This window comes from Cuculus canorus, chromosome 6 (genome assembly GCF_017976375.1).
Source record: "Cuculus canorus isolate bCucCan1 chromosome 6, bCucCan1.pri, whole genome shotgun sequence".
In the NCBI taxonomy this organism is placed as follows: domain Eukaryota; kingdom Metazoa; phylum Chordata; class Aves; order Cuculiformes; family Cuculidae; genus Cuculus; species Cuculus canorus.
The window spans coordinates 5,772,480-5,788,379 of record NC_071406.1 but is presented as its reverse complement, the minus strand read 5'-3'; the positions used below and the strand labels follow the sequence as shown (position 1 = coordinate 5,788,379).

At 34.8% G+C, this 15,900-nt stretch overlaps 1 protein-coding gene across 1 annotated transcript in view; it reads right to left on the bottom strand.

Moving 5' to 3' along the window:
* LRP1B (LDL receptor related protein 1B) overlaps positions 1-15,900 on the bottom strand; it is a 722,645-nt gene that overhangs the window by 109,584 nt on the left and 597,161 nt on the right. Inside the window, exons 50-57 of the mRNA XM_054070318.1 lie at positions 14,256-14,378; positions 12,466-12,585; positions 10,074-10,202; positions 9,013-9,135; positions 6,449-6,589; positions 5,071-5,258; positions 3,475-3,658; positions 1,362-1,447 (exon numbers count right to left, since the gene is read on the bottom strand). Of these exons, the coding sequence (XP_053926293.1) occupies positions 1,362-1,447; positions 3,475-3,658; positions 5,071-5,258; positions 6,449-6,589; positions 9,013-9,135; positions 10,074-10,202; positions 12,466-12,585; positions 14,256-14,378 (1,094 nt within the window). The remainder of the gene's footprint in view (positions 1-1,361; positions 1,448-3,474; positions 3,659-5,070; positions 5,259-6,448; positions 6,590-9,012; positions 9,136-10,073; positions 10,203-12,465; positions 12,586-14,255; positions 14,379-15,900) is intronic.

Below are 15,900 nucleotides of genomic sequence, written 5' to 3'. Positions count from 1 at the left end.
CACAGATCAAACACACAGAGAAGGGTGGGTTTGCTTCTTTGCCAGAGCAGTCCTGGTATTTGGCTTCATCTGGCAGACGTTTAAGAATGAGCTGATCCATCATAACATTACAAGGACAAAAAGATGTCCTTATGAGGAAGACAGCTCACCTGTTCTGCTGGTATAGCTTCCTATTTTACTTTCAAATCTGGATGCTTTTAGACATGCCACATTTGCAGGATCAAAGGCCAGCAGGTTCAATAGCAGAGCTATTTATTAGACTAGTAAATTAATATTTTACGGAAAACACAGATTTCTCTTCAGTGGTTGGAGCTACACAGTCTCTAATGTACTGAAGAGGAGCCCGTTAAATTGAAGACCTGTGAAACTCCGAGCCAATCTGTCAGCAGTGACCGTAAAGAAAATTTACTGTTGTTCCCCTCTTTTCACAGGCTTCTTTTAATAGATATACCAGCAAAAGAGGAGAGAGGCAGCGAGATGCAGATGAGAGGTAGTCAAAAGTATTTCAGAAGAACAAAACGACTTTAACATAACGCTCGTTATGCTTAAATAAAGTCCACGTTCAATGGAAGATGGTTAATTTTGTAATTACTGCTGTCAAGACCTGAACACCTCTCTTGTGACATTAAGATGCACAGTTTACTCATGTGGGAAGTCACAAAAAGTCTAATGCTAATGACTGGCATAACTGATTTTCTTCTCTTTCAATTAATCAATTGATTAATTAGTACTCGAGGAAACACGTTTTTATTGAAACATATTTTGGAACTCTAATCTATGGTAAGTAACTACACTTAGGTGAAGCATAGAAGTAGAGCAGAAACTGCTAAAATGACAGCTCTGTACTTACTGGATGACTTTCTATTTTTGTAGTTTTTCAAGTAAGTTTTTTTTTTCTGCTATAATAATTTTAAGTAATTATGTAAAAAGTTAGATTTAGCCAAAGATATGCACTCATGTATTGTAATACTGTAAATCTTAGAATAGGGTGTCTAAATAAAAAAAAACCAGATTTGGATTTTAATAGTAAATAGCCCAAATTACACATGGCCGAATAGGGTTTTTTCTTTTTTTCAAACTAAAATATACAAATTCTGGAAAACATATTGTGATGGAAGAGGATCACAGAAAATGTAATTCTTTTAGTACATCAGAATGACTGAAGAAACAACTGCCTGAGCTTTAATCATGCCAAACTCAGATAAATTCATCAATTTAAAATGTTATAAAAAAGTGAAGGTGCTGCAGTTGTTCTGTGATGCACACAATGCCAATTATAGGATGATGTTTCTGTCAGTTGCACACTTTAGAAAGGAATAAAAGTATCGAGTTAAACTTAGAGCATGGTACTATGATTATACCTGTTTCAACAAAGTGTAGTTGGATCCATCAGTGCTAATTTTTCTTATTTCATGATGATCAGCCAGAATTAAGAAAGGTTCCTCATCTAAACCCCGGGAGAAAGAATATATTAGACTAGATTTTACGTTAATTTATGGAAAATCAGGAATACAATGCTGAAATACAGATGGTTTGAAAAATAAATGTTACATGCTCTGATCAATGTTATGGATGAAAGAAATATTTAAAACATTCAAATGTTCCAAGAAAGATCAATGATGCAGTATAAAAATGAACAAAGCAATCAATTAGTATATCTTTCAATGTAATTTTTTTTTGCCTTTGTAATATGGGAACCATACTGTAGGTTATGCTAATTTAATGTCAGAGATTAAATTTGAAATATATTTCATACCACTTCTTTCAATTTCAATATTGTCTTTCAAATTATCATCAAGACTATTATTTGTTCAGTTGCAAACCAAGCACATTTTGACCATTGCTTTTTGAGTTTTCAAAACTTGAAAATCTTAGACATAAAGAAACAGCTATTTGGACAAACCTTGATCCTCCAATTATGAACTGAATCCAGTTTGGCTTTTTTACTCTTGGTTTTCTAGTTTATCAAAAAAGTATTCCTTCAGATACTCATTCGTGACACTACTTACTTCGTAACATCTCTGACGATGACGTACTCATACATAATAGTAAATATATATAGAGAGCTGTCTTCATTTTAGCTTTATTAACAGAGACCTCAGCTAAAATAACAGTAATAAAAAGGTACTAATAATTCAGATGTATGACTTATACCTACTGCTCCCTCATACATTCTGGAATGTAAGGAGTGTGTCATTCAACCTACTCTGCTCTCGTCCTGAATACATTGTACCACTTTGCTTGCATTTTAAGTCCAACACCTAAGACATACTCCAGTTCTTAAACGATCCGAAGCAGCATCCTCAGCACTGACTGTTAGTGGGTTGTGGAGAACGGCTGTGACGCTCCGCTCTGTGGTAAAGAGTTCAAACCAATTTATGCAAAAAATAGGCATTAGGTGGAACACACATGTTGGCAGCTCCTCGCAGCACAACCGTTCTTGCCACAGCACAAACAGCTTTGTCATGACCACTTCTGCAGTTTGATATATTGCAGCTCCAATAAACTGTACTACGATGTGTTCCAGCTCCCCTTCTCATCTGAGTGATCTATGGCTTCGAAATCTATGAGTGGCTTACAAGGTGTGATATAGGAGTAAATAAAAACCCGAGTCCTATATTTCTGCACTCTCCTGTGCTTCCTCTGATCGCTCAGGGAAGCACCCAAGAAAGGAATACGATGCAGACAGATATTCCAGTCTTCTTGTCATTTAGAAAGAAAGTAGAAGGGTTTTTTTTGATATTTAAAACCAAAACACAAACAAACAACTCTATGCAAGACTGGAATAAGAAGGAGCCTGCTCAAGCTGAAGATTGCCTCCACAGTGAAGGAAACACAGCAGAATGCAGTAACAGGGGTTTTGTTTCTTTCCTGTTGACATTTTGCTTTCCTTTTCACTGGTCTAGTGAATCGTACTCACTGAAGCACATAAAAATAACATCAGTGGCACAGAGGGGTGAGGAAATAACCAGAGTTCATATATACCTTGAACTGTACTGTGTATTATGTGTAACACTTGAGGATTTCATATGCTATAGGAACAATGGATTTTGAAATGTCTATTATTTTTTCCTGTTCCTCCTTTCTATATCAGGAAGTTTGAAGTACATTCCAATATTCTACAGTTGATGCAATAATACAGTAGAAGTCTTTTACACATTTATCATAAGCATCTCCTATCAAGTGACTGAAAAGTAGAATTACGTGATGTATTTTAACATTCCTTATATTTTTTCTAATAAAGTTACTAACTCAAACTTTCATAATCCCCTTTAAGTATTCATTACAAAGGATTTGAGCACAATACACACTAAAAATAGAACTTATTACACTCAGACATTGAATCACATTCCTATTGCTCATTGAAGAAGCAATGTGCTTCAAGGTAACTCTGACCTTGGGGCTAAGGTACTTCACACATTATTTTGGATACAGCAGTGGATCAAAAAGAGAGAAAGAAAAAAACAGAGATACCTGAAAGAGATTTGCAGCCGTTTAGGTTATCGGGCTGTATTTCATACCCATCTGCACATAAGCATTTGTAGGTTCCGTATGCATTGATGCATTGCTGGCTACAGGGAAATCCAGATGAACATTCATCAATATCTACACACGTTTTGCCATCGTCCTTCAGCTGGAATCCAGGCCAGCATTTGCACTGGGAAAGAAAAAACAAATACTATCATTTTGATTCTGTTTATTATCTTATGTACCTCCTTCAGAATATGTTAACATCGAACTTTTTCATGTACTCTCAGTTTCTCAGGTAACAGTTTAATTATGTTGCTATTTATACTGCCTAGAGGCAGAAATACCTACATTTCTTTTCATGTATTGCTGCCGTGGTCCTAAGAACCATCCCTTCCCAAATAATCCTGTGTAATGAGAAAATATTCTTTCCTCTTTAATTGAAGAAAAATATATCTTTTTAAACTTTTTAAACTAGGATTCTTCCATGAAAATAATGATGAATGAACCCTTCAGAGTTCTTTGTTTTCAAGTACATATGTGTATTTTGGTAAAGATATACAGTTTTTAATGCATTTTCTTGAAGTATCCATAACATCTAGCATTCTGTGTAGCAGGTACAGTACTGTATAAGGGAAGACCTGAAGCTGATTTTTATTGAGGTCTGATGATCACCATGGCAAGCTTATCACATGCAACGTGAGCGATGCAAGATACAGCTGCGTAGAGGGGTTTTGAAACAGGGACATAGTTTCATCAATGGAAAGCTTTTGTCATGTTCCCTCCTGTATTGTCTGATTTATTCTCTGCAGATACTCATGATATGTTTTGTCCTCAATGACACTACTTCAACAAGGCTTTTGTCATATCCAACCTAGTCTCCAGCTCTCTAGTTTATGGACTCTTGACGAGGACAGGGTTTCAGAGGTTTGACTACTTTCAGAGCTAAGCCACGCTGGACAAACCTTATTTAGTCTCAGTGAGCCAATATACTATTAAAAAGATGGAACAGTTATGAGTGCAGTTAGGGATACTTCAGAATTAAAACCCTGAAAAAAAAATATCTCTCTTCTATTCTCAGCTTCTATTTACAGGCTAGTGTAGTCGGCGGCCTCTTTATGTCTCATGGCAAAAGAGCGGATGTAGTTGGTTCAGAAAACACAATTACATGCAGACAACCAACTGTTTTATTCTTCAACTAAGGCAGTTATACTTTGCTTAAATATTTATACAAGTGTCTTTGACTTAAAAAAAATACCAGGAGAAAACTGTTATTCCTGCTATTCACTCCTATGTGTTTTCCTTTTTTTTACAATTGATTTTCCATGCTCTGTATGTATCAGGATGATTTGTTATATTTAAAGCATTTTATGTTCTTTTCCATAGGTATAAAGTACGTATTGTACCAGGCTTTTTTTTTTTTTTAATACAATTTTCAATTGTTTGCATACTGGAAATAAAAATGTGAATGTTCTTCCTGTGGTAGGTAAGCTACTTCAGTACAAGGAAGTACAAGACAGTGGAGTTTTATTATAATCATGCAGTAATTAAGAAACAGTTAAGAATCTGCATTATATTACAGCACATTTTGTCATTATTCACCTTGTATCCAACAGCAAGATCCTGACAATCTTGAGAACAGCCGCTCACTTTCTTACTGAGGCATTCGTTAACGTGGCAGCTTTTCTCATCAGACCCATCACTACAATCTTCTTTGTTATCACAAACATCACTTTGAGGAATACATTTGCCATTTTTGCACATAAAAAAAGATCTGTTACATGACTGCTCTGGAAAACAAAAAAAAAGAGAACACAACTTGGTGTAGTCTATTAGCATTTGGAATGAATTTTCTCGTGGACCACCTGCAATGTGTGCATTTGAGATGAAACAACTGAGTATTAATTTCTTATTGATAACATTATAATACCTTTTTCTTTTCAGTGCCTTTAAAGGTTATTCCTCTTCTGAAAAACGTGTGAATATTTCAATTTATTACTCCCGCACATTTGTTCTCATATAATTGAGAATCCTCTACATTATCTCTGCACAAAATATAGTTCTATAACTTACAAAACTTAAAAAGCATGGCTTCTCTCCCCTGTGGATGCTGACGGATTTAGTAACATGACTGACTGAATTCTGATGCGTTCCTTGTCTTAGGATATGAATACACAAGTTTTTATTTCCTGTTTGGCAAAACTTGAATAAGTCAGCTCAGCTACATTCAGGTTCTTCAATTCAGAATCAGAACAGTTGTTAAGTGTGTTGGTTTACCTCAAAATAAATGAATGATTTCAATCAAAATCATTATAGAGGACCGCGTTACTGTATAATAAAGTCGTAAGATCTAGTCAAAAGAGTTGGTCTTTCAAAAAGCCACAGAAGAGGATACTCATTTTCCCCTCAAAACTCAGTTTTCAGCAAACTTGTGCCAGGAGAAAATATCAACAAAACAAATCACATTTGGTCAGTAATTTGCTAATAAAATTACGCCAGTTTTTAATACAAAAGAGGATGTTAAGTCGCTCTTCCTGTATGATCTACTCTTGTGCGATGAGTATATTAAATCCCAGAATGGTCTTGGTTGGAAGGGACCTCTGGAGATCACCCAGTCCAAGACCCCTGCTAAAGTAGGCTCATCCACAGCAGGTTGCACAGAAGCACGTCCGGGCAGGTTTGGAATACCCCTAGGGAAGGGGATTCTCCACATCCTCTCTGGGCAGCTTGTTCCAGTGCTCCATCACCCTCTAAATATATTAAACATTTTCCAGGCAAGCTATAAACTTTGACAATAATCACGTTAATGTAATCTTATTTTAGTACCAACCAAACGTATGCATTAATTAACCAGCAGCCATCTTATGTTATGAGAATTTACGGATTGAATTTTTTGAGCTGTTTTGGGCGCTGGGGACTGACAACACGTTCTTCTTGCAAGATACAAGGAATATCACCATTCAAAAACCTAAATACAAACCTGAACTTTTACATTTTGTGTTTATAGGTGCTTCGTCTGAGTGGTCCGGGCAGTCAAAATCACCGTCACATTGCCACTGGGAGTTTAACAGACATCTCCCATCAGCACAAGTGAACTCTCCAGGACGACAGTGGCGATACCCTGGAAATAAACAAATCAACGAGTTCATACTTTGCTTTGTATATACATCGCAAAGTAAGTAAAAGCATCTTTTACTCTGTAAAGAGGTACAAAGCATCTGTTTATACGCAAAAGTCTACCAACAGAGAGAGAAATCAAATGTCTCACGCAGCACAGTACACTCACAAACCAAATCCCACATATGTAATCATATTCATGCAGCTTGTGATCCTAAACAGATTTTTTCAGGTGTAATTTAACTTTTTGCTATTATTAGGAAAAAGCTTCCTAACAAGCATTTTAGAAATAACTATATCCAGCAAATATTTTCGAAATATGGGTTCTACTGTACGCTTTCCTACATGCAGAACCTTCATAATTTTAACCATACTAAACATGTATTTTCTAAGATGGCCACAAAACCAATATATATGAAATTTATACATTTTCAAAGGTAAGTGGATTTCTAACAGAGAATAACAATATATAATGAAATATATATACTGAGAGAAAACCTGACAGGTATTTGTTTCTTACAACACCTAGAGGGTCTAACCCAGACTCAAAACCAACAAAGCAGTAGAAAAAGTCTGAAAAGTCAACACAAATTTAGTTTTTCGTATTCAATTTCGTAAGATGTTTACTTGCAAGATTCATTACACTAAACCAAAACTACAAAATTTACGTTCTTGTTGGGGAAAGAAAAGTGTAACTTTTTCTATAGTCTAAGTGTATAAATTCTACCTGAAATACTCTGTAGTCCTTTAAAAGTGCCCTGAAAGCAAGCCTTGATTTAGTTTAGAATTCCAGAATAAGGAAAAAAAAAAGTAAATATGATTATAAAGTAACATCAATGAAGCAACGCTCATTCTGAATTTAAAGAACAATTTTGCAACATTTTTTAAAATTATGCTGCATTGTTTAACATTCCTTCCTCTTGAAAAAATGAAGACTTCCAAAAAAATTATTCTTCCAAAGAATAAATCCAAATTATAATAACTACTGAAGCTTTGATTTAACTACTGACGCTATGAATGTCTACAATGTGCGTTCATAACTTTCTACTCTCTAGAATTAGAAAGTTAATATTCTTTTTTTTTTTAACCCCCCCTCCCACAATTACTGTGTTTCCTGCTATATAGCATAGATTTTTTTTCTGATAGCAGATGGAAACATACTATTTGACAGTCTGGAATGAGACATCCTTCTCCATCAAGAGCTTTAAATCTCTCGCATATCTTTATTTGTGATTTAGCAGTGTGTTAATGCACTGTTTTCAAAATGCAATATGCTATTCCATTAATTACAAATTATTAGAATTCAAATAATTCTGCGTTCTCCTGAAGGTGTGGAGGTTTTTCTGGTTTTAAATAGAGGATGCTTGAAAGAAGATGGGCTGGCTTGGTATGGAAAAATGGTGAACGGTCACAAACAGCAGCTTTCAAAACACCATATGGCTTACATAAGTGAAAGCAAATGGAATTAGCTAGGAAAGGTGTGTTCCCTTCTTTCTTCTTGGATCTAGAAGTCTAAGCTGGCAAGCAGTGTGGCACAGTAAGGGAGGAGGAGTAGAATGAAACATATTGATATGGCTGAAACCTTTCTTTATATGACCAAACAAGTTCTTATTCGCTACGTTATATTATTTTCCTATAACATTCCACTACACATTCGACTCAACCTGTACCTGAAAAATTTTACAAAATGCAAATACTACACATGTTCTTTCTTATGAGCTTTGGATATCTACTCCCATCATTTATGCACATACGCTCTTGAGGTCATGTGTGCAATAGAAATGCCCAAAACACATAGCTAGAAATCTTCTGCTGTGGTTCTCATCTCTTCAGCACATTTAATAGAGTAAAGAAGCAATACAGGTTTTAAATGCACCAAACCGTGCATGGTGATCAATAACTTACTTGCCTTTTTGGACAGCATATTTGTTCTGTGCTTTCCATAAATGTTATTTAGAGAAATTAATGTTTCTGAGTACGGCCTAGATGTTCTGTACAGACATTTATGTAATATAAGAAACCCTAAATTTATACAACTGCTGAAAATTAAACATCCTCATATGGCTTTAGTTGATATCTTTTAACTGCAGAAATGTTTCACTGATAGAAAAATAAGTTTATAGACACAAAGACAAAAAAGGACGTACATAATGAACAAGAAATTGTAGAATGTACATTTGAAATTCTGCTAAATGTTACTAGCAATCAACTGTAACTCACAAGTAAAGCAAATAACGTCATTGTAGCTCCAGCCCCAAGTTAATAACAAGCTGTATTCTTTAATGTACTATTTAAAAGTTAACATTAAAATCTTTTTAAAAAAGAGCTTAGCTTTCTTTTTCAATATTGTGTGAAAGTAACAGAAGGCAGAAGGCCTTAGTGTTAACAATTTGCTATTTTTCTGTTTATTCTACTTTATATACTTGCCACATTCCAGAGATTCATCTGATCCATCTCCACAGTCATCATCATGGTCACATACAAACTGTTTGGGAATGCAGACTTTGTTACGGCACATGAAAGCATTCTCGTCACAAGTGTTATTAGGAGCTAAGGAAAATACAGTACATAAAAAAAATTAAATTGAGAACAGTAAGATATACAGTAATTTTCTTGCACAAAGATGAAATGAGAAGTAGTCTGTGTGGATTCGATGGAAATAATGATAACGTTTGAGTTATGCAAAGAGCACCGCACAATTCAATAGCAGAAAAAGATACTCTTCACCACAAAGATAACTGAGGAAGTAAGGATAGCTAAAATCACACATAACCCAGGCAGAAAGGCTTCAGAAGTTGACACTGTCTGCAGCTAACCTAAGGTCTGCCTCTAAGGAAAAGAAATTTAGGAAGTACGGGTGTCCTTCCTATGTTACTCTGCTCTGAGCAAAAGCGCTTCAAAATCCATAATCACTCAAAATTCAGTGGAGAGAATGTATTTCAATATTTTTAACTTATACCACTTTTGTATACATTAATATAGCAAATTCCTTAATGAAATTACTACTGAACTCCTGACACTTTTAAAACAAATATATCTCAGAAGAATGGAATTAATAGCTTTTAGGGCAAGAGATGTCACTATCTGGACAACTGGCCAAAATAAACTGGAGACAGAAGAGAATCTCCTTTTTTGATGCGCAAACTCGCTGACATGCGGAACATTTTGTTCAGGAAGAGAAATAAAACTCAATAGTCAACGATGGGCTAATTTTCGTTAGTGAACATGCTGTATAATATCTATGTTGTGACACACATACTGATCTTCAGCTGATGGGCCTCGGCATATATTAACAAAGCCTGGAGATTTTAAGCTGATTAAAGCATTGAAGGATCCTACTACGTACGCTCACGTGCAGTCTATCGATCTTTACTGACAATCCTGACAATATAAGGGTATAATAATACAGACACAAAAAGCATCTGGATATTGTAAAGGAAAAGCTTATAAGAAAAGAAATACTACACATTTTTAACACGCAAACGTACCGCAGCCCGCTGTAGACAGTTCATCGCTCCCGTTAGGACAATCTCTTTCACCGTCACAAAGCCAGTGTTGGGGAACACAGGCATGGGAGCCTAAACAGCTGAATGTATCTGCTGCACAGGTCACTGAACCTGAAAAAATACAACATCTGAGTCTTGAACGTGTTTTAACTGATTTTTTTAAGTTAATGGGTAATGATTGGGCAAGGTGTTTTTAAAGATTTTATTCTCCACAGTTTGAAAAGTATACTGGCTAAGAATATTTTACTTTAAATTTTTACAAGCTATTCCATTCTTTCCCATTGTTAAGTCTCTTAATTTTCTGTCAAGAAATTTAATCTACCATACTTCATCAGAACTATCCAACAGAAAAACTTGTCAAACTAACTTTGGTCTTTATGTTTGACTGCGTGTTTGGACTGATTGAACAAAGAAAGTAATTCTGTACACCATGTAATCCTCACATCACTCTGTTCTATGCCAGGACGCTGAAGGTATTCAAAATTTGCATGAGTCAGCCCCGTGTAGAAGAGAACAATGTGCACCAAGGACAATAGTAGTGGGAGGAAGAAAACGTTTGACAGTTCTAATGCAAGTAACTCAACATATTGTTTATTTGACTATTTTTCTTTTAGCAGGCTTTTCTCTAGATAAGAATACTATATCCTAGGATTACTTTTACTCTTTTTGGAAGACAACTTTTGCAAATTTCAACACTTAATGTGTTCTTTTAGGCAAGTTAAATGTACTTCACTAAAAAGGAGGCAGTGAATTTTCTACTAATTCTAATTAGAAATTAGTAGAATAGTAAAACAAATTAAAAGAAGATATTATTTTGTACTATTTATGCAAAAGAAAGACATCTTTGCTTACTTATTGGCCATTTTAACACTTCTAAAGTTCATCTTCAAGGTGAATAAATATTGATTTTGTAAGACTGAAAAATCTAAAGTCATCTTGATCTCTTTTCATCTTGCAATTCAGAGCTATCTCCTGTTCCTAAACAGAAATACAGCCTTAAGTCCCCCTTCTTTGTAAATAGTGTGGATTTTTCCCTCTTGAAGAGATGGCCTACAATTTTATCTGTAGGATTTCTCTTTAAATGAGAGATCTGCAATGTACTGCAAGTCAAGATATAAAAAGAAATAATTCTGGATAATCTTAAAAGAAAAAAAAAAAGGTATGTTGTAGTGACATGTTACAATTTGCTTTGTTTTCCCCTTCCTTTTCCTATTTTCTGCTCCAGGTTTCCTATCGAGCTTCAGGCCTTGTTGTCTCTTAGGGTTTCACATTGTTCTATAATAGTCCCAGAGAAGATGCTTGTCTTCTCATTCCACATCTTCTCCTCTTCCTCGGAGAAATCTTTCCTTTCACGCAGACCTTGCCTCCAACCCCCCAGTCTTGCACGAAAAAAATCTATCGCAGGTGGATGTCAACTTGAAGTTAATGCAGTAATTCATTCATATTTTGCCATATTAGGACAGTATAATTTTTGCCTTTGTCTTTTTCATTTCTTAGCATTTCTACATCTGTTTGATTAAGAAACTACTTTAACAAACCACAACTCTGAACATAAGCTGAAGAGACTTCTTCTCTGTCTATTTAACACTTCCAGTAAAGTTATCAACAATATTTTTACCGTACTATCACACATGAAACATGGAATGAAACAGTCTTTTTTGAATGGACTTTAAATAAGAGGATTTTTGAAAATGAACGAATATTAAGAAGTAAAAGGTGAATTTTAAAAAGAAAATCTTAAATATATCACAGATAAGGATGTAAACAACATATAAAACATCATAAAATTGTGACAGCATGACTTGATGTAATGTGATATTCTTTTGAGAAGAATTCACTAACACATTTCCAGTCAACTGAACCCCAGAATGAAGTAAGTTTTTCAATTCCTTATGTGATTTGAAGGGTTTGGGAATTTGAGAGGAATGTTATGCAATAATGCTTATGACTGTATATATAAAAAAATTACAGGTTAAAGGGAAAAGAGATTACAGGTTATAGGGAAAAGAGCTGTGAGACAGGGGGGAAAACAACATCAGTCTGCAGGCACCTACCACTGAAATGTAAAAATCAAATACTGATACAAGGGTATTACTTCAAGAATGGGAACTGGATAAAAGTTCAGTCCTCCTTTTTGCCCACGCTGGTGTGCCTTTTATCTCTTCAGTGATAGGCTACACACAGATTATACTGACCCCACAGAAAGGTATCTGTTGGATAGATGGGGACTGAGGGAAGATACCCTCTAAGGCCCTATGCTTAAAGCACACCCTCTTTTGAGATGTTGTTCCTTTTCCACCACATTCCTGGATTACTTGGACTCCTTCAGTATGTATGATCTGGCACAATATAGAAGGAAATTTATTCTACTTACCGCAAATAGCATCACTCTCATCTAAACCATCTCCACAGTCATCTTCACCATCACAAGTCCATTGTTTGGAGATGCATTTATTTGCAGAGCAAGCAAATTGATTCCATGAACAAGACGAATCTAGAAATGACATCAGCCACTGCATTTGTTAGGTTCACAGCAGCATAGCGTACCCTGTATTTTCTACCATAGTTTAGGACTCTCCACATCTCCATACTGCTCTTTTCTGTCCCTCTAATTTTAGTGTATCAAAACACAGTATAAACCTAATCTTGGTATTCAGGATATTAACAGTTTGTCTAAGAGTTTACATTTACTCATACATTTGTAAAATTAATTAAATAAATAAATAGTAAAACATTCAAAATGCTTACATTCTAATATTTTAAAACATATTGCTAGTGGGATGGGAACAAATACTTTAAAAACATAAGTCTGGTTTGTGTATTTAACGTAGATGTTATAAGTGTAGAGAACTGGTTTAATTTGCTAGAAGGACACAGGTGGCACAGTCCAAGTTTTCTAACACATCTTTCCTCTTGGCATTGCAGTATTTAATTGCATCTTAAAAAGATTACATCTTCTTTTCTTTTACCAGAAAATTTGCTGTGTGTTTGTATTACGTTGTCCCACTCACACTTTAGCATACATTGAAAATAATAGCATGCTTCTGCATTTCAAAATCAGTATAAATAACTACTACTATCATGACCTTTCCCGAACACTTCAAATCATCTGCTTTTCACAGACTTATTTCTTTAATAACAAAATTTATTTTGCTTAACTGATGACAACAAATTTTAATATTAACAACAGGAAAAGTTTTAGGTAATACAACCTGAATTTAGTAGTAGAGTACTGTAACAACTAAAAGAAATAAGTAGGGGGAAAAAGAATATACTAAATCCCTTTCCCTCTGACGCTGTCAACATAAAACCTGATTTTCATAGTGCGCAGTAGTTACTAATTTTGAAGTTATAAGATCTGGATATACAACGTAAAATGCCAACCAAACACAGAAGCATGCTAATGGAAACTAGGTCATGAAGAGATAACATATAACTCTGCCATGTTTACTGGTAAAGAAAAAAGAAGAGTAGGGAAAACTTGATACTGCTTTTGCTGTTCTGCTGCAACTTATTTATAAAAATAATCCATTCAGGTAATCCATACAAATATAAGTTAAAAGAACAGCGCTCACTATGAGCAAAATCAACTTGTGTTGCTCCATGTGCTTAAGAATCTTGAAAGATCTGAGACAGAACAGACCCTTAACCTGGGTGACAATTCATGATGTATTTTATTTGCATCACTTATTTTGTTACTTTAAATAATTATATCTTTATTGCCTCTGATGCAACAAAATGTCTATTTTTATGTCGTAAAGGTCTATTTTGGTTACTTCCTGTTGGGGTCACAAGATATTGATATAAAGTGATAACATCTATAAAAATGTCATCATGAGCAATTATGAGGAATTAGTGAAATTGTGATATATTAAAACAATAGAAAAATATATGTATATAAAAATACCTTTAGGAGAAAAAAAAAAACAACAGGGATTTCATACTGTCATGAGATAAGGTTTAAAACACTGGCAGTGTGAAATAGAGAATTGAATCTGAAAATGAACTTTTTAAGAAGCTCTAGATTCAATCTCCAAGATATAAAACACACTTCTTTTTCTTTTAAATATGCATTTAATGCACATTTAAAAGTGCATTAAATGTGCACTTTTAAATGTGTAAATAAATGTATTTACAGAAATACAAATAAGATAAAATGCTCACCACAGTGCAATTCATCTACTCCATCCTCACAGTCTTTCTGCCCATCACAAAGCCAGGTGGTCAGAATACATCTTCCACTAGGACAACCAAAATAATTTTCTTCACATGTGGGTTTGTTTTGAACTGTGATAAAATAAAGAATGTAATGTAAAATGCTCTCTACTAGTATGATTAGGAACCTAATACATTTCTGATAAATTTCTGAATACTGACGGACAACAAAGTGTTTATATCTAAAAATTTCAAAAAATACTATTGATATTATTTAATTGTGTTTTAATACACATCAGGAAATAACAGTAGCCAAGGAGTTTGGGGAGCTGAAATTATTTATTTAAAGAAGAATCAGAGCACAGCTTCAACCTAAATTAAATGAACTATCATAGAATCATAGAATGTCCTAGAGTTGGAAGGGACCCACAGGGATCATCAAATCCAACTCCTGTCCCTACACAGGACAACCTCAGCATTCACATCATGTGTCTGAGGGTGTTGTCCAAATGCTTCCTGAATATTTTCAGGCTTGGTGCCATGACTACTTCCCTGGGGAGTCTGTTCCACAGGTTTTGCGCTCAGGTAGGTTGACATTGCTTGTTCTTCACTAGCTGAAGAAATTGTCCTTCTGATCTCTCTGCCAGCATCTAAAAGATAAACTAACTTGTGGCAATATTTTTGTCGCGTGCACTGGGATAAGCTACAAGTCCGATGCATGCACTGACTAACCATAGCTCTAGCACTGATGTTGGAGCCAGAGATTTAGACTTCATCACAAATTAAAAAGTTGTTCTTCCTTGCCTTTTTTCTCTGTAAAGCATGGAAGTCATTTTTTACTTTTACGAATGCTTAGAAAACAGTTGTGACGAAAGAATCTATTTATTTAGTGTCACGATGTAAATACAAACATGAGTCTAATAAGTGGCACAGGTTATTTTCAAAACACTAAGCAAGGTTTTTGCCTGGAAAGACCCAGACAATATATACCAGTTCCAAGCATTGGAGATCACAGATGCTCTCTGTCAAGGTTTCTATTAGTTCTCTGTATACAGTTCTTAATGTACTGGGGCTATTGACACTGGTTTTGGGGTTTGCCCTCTTTCTCTCTTTTAAAAAGAAAGTTAAAGTTATCATCTTTCTATTCATACAGCTGTAGAAGCCATAAAAAAAAAAGAGTGAAGTATGATGACTGGGTAGATACTAAAGTCTGTCTAAATATAGCAACCCCTAAATGAGTATTTAGCCTTAAGTGTCATTGTTCTTACAGAAAATTAACAAAGTTTGCTATTTGGACTTATCATATTCATAATGGAAATGAGACTCAAAAACTTAATGTGCCAAAGATGGTCAGTTTTGAATGAAATAGCAAAGGATATAACATGTAGGTTGAATCGGAATGGTATTGCTTTCAAGCAAAGGGAAGAATGATTCAGGCAATTAGTCACACATTAAAGTGATGGAAATTTTTGGCGCACATTTGAAAGACAGAATAAAGTAATACAAATAAAATGACAATGGAATAAAATGGAACATTAGTTTACTTATGCGACATTAGTTTACTGAATCTATAGCATCCTGTCCTCAAGCTTCTTTGATATCGAAAAAACACCCTCATAAACAAAAGCAATACAGTAAATCTAAGCTATTTTGA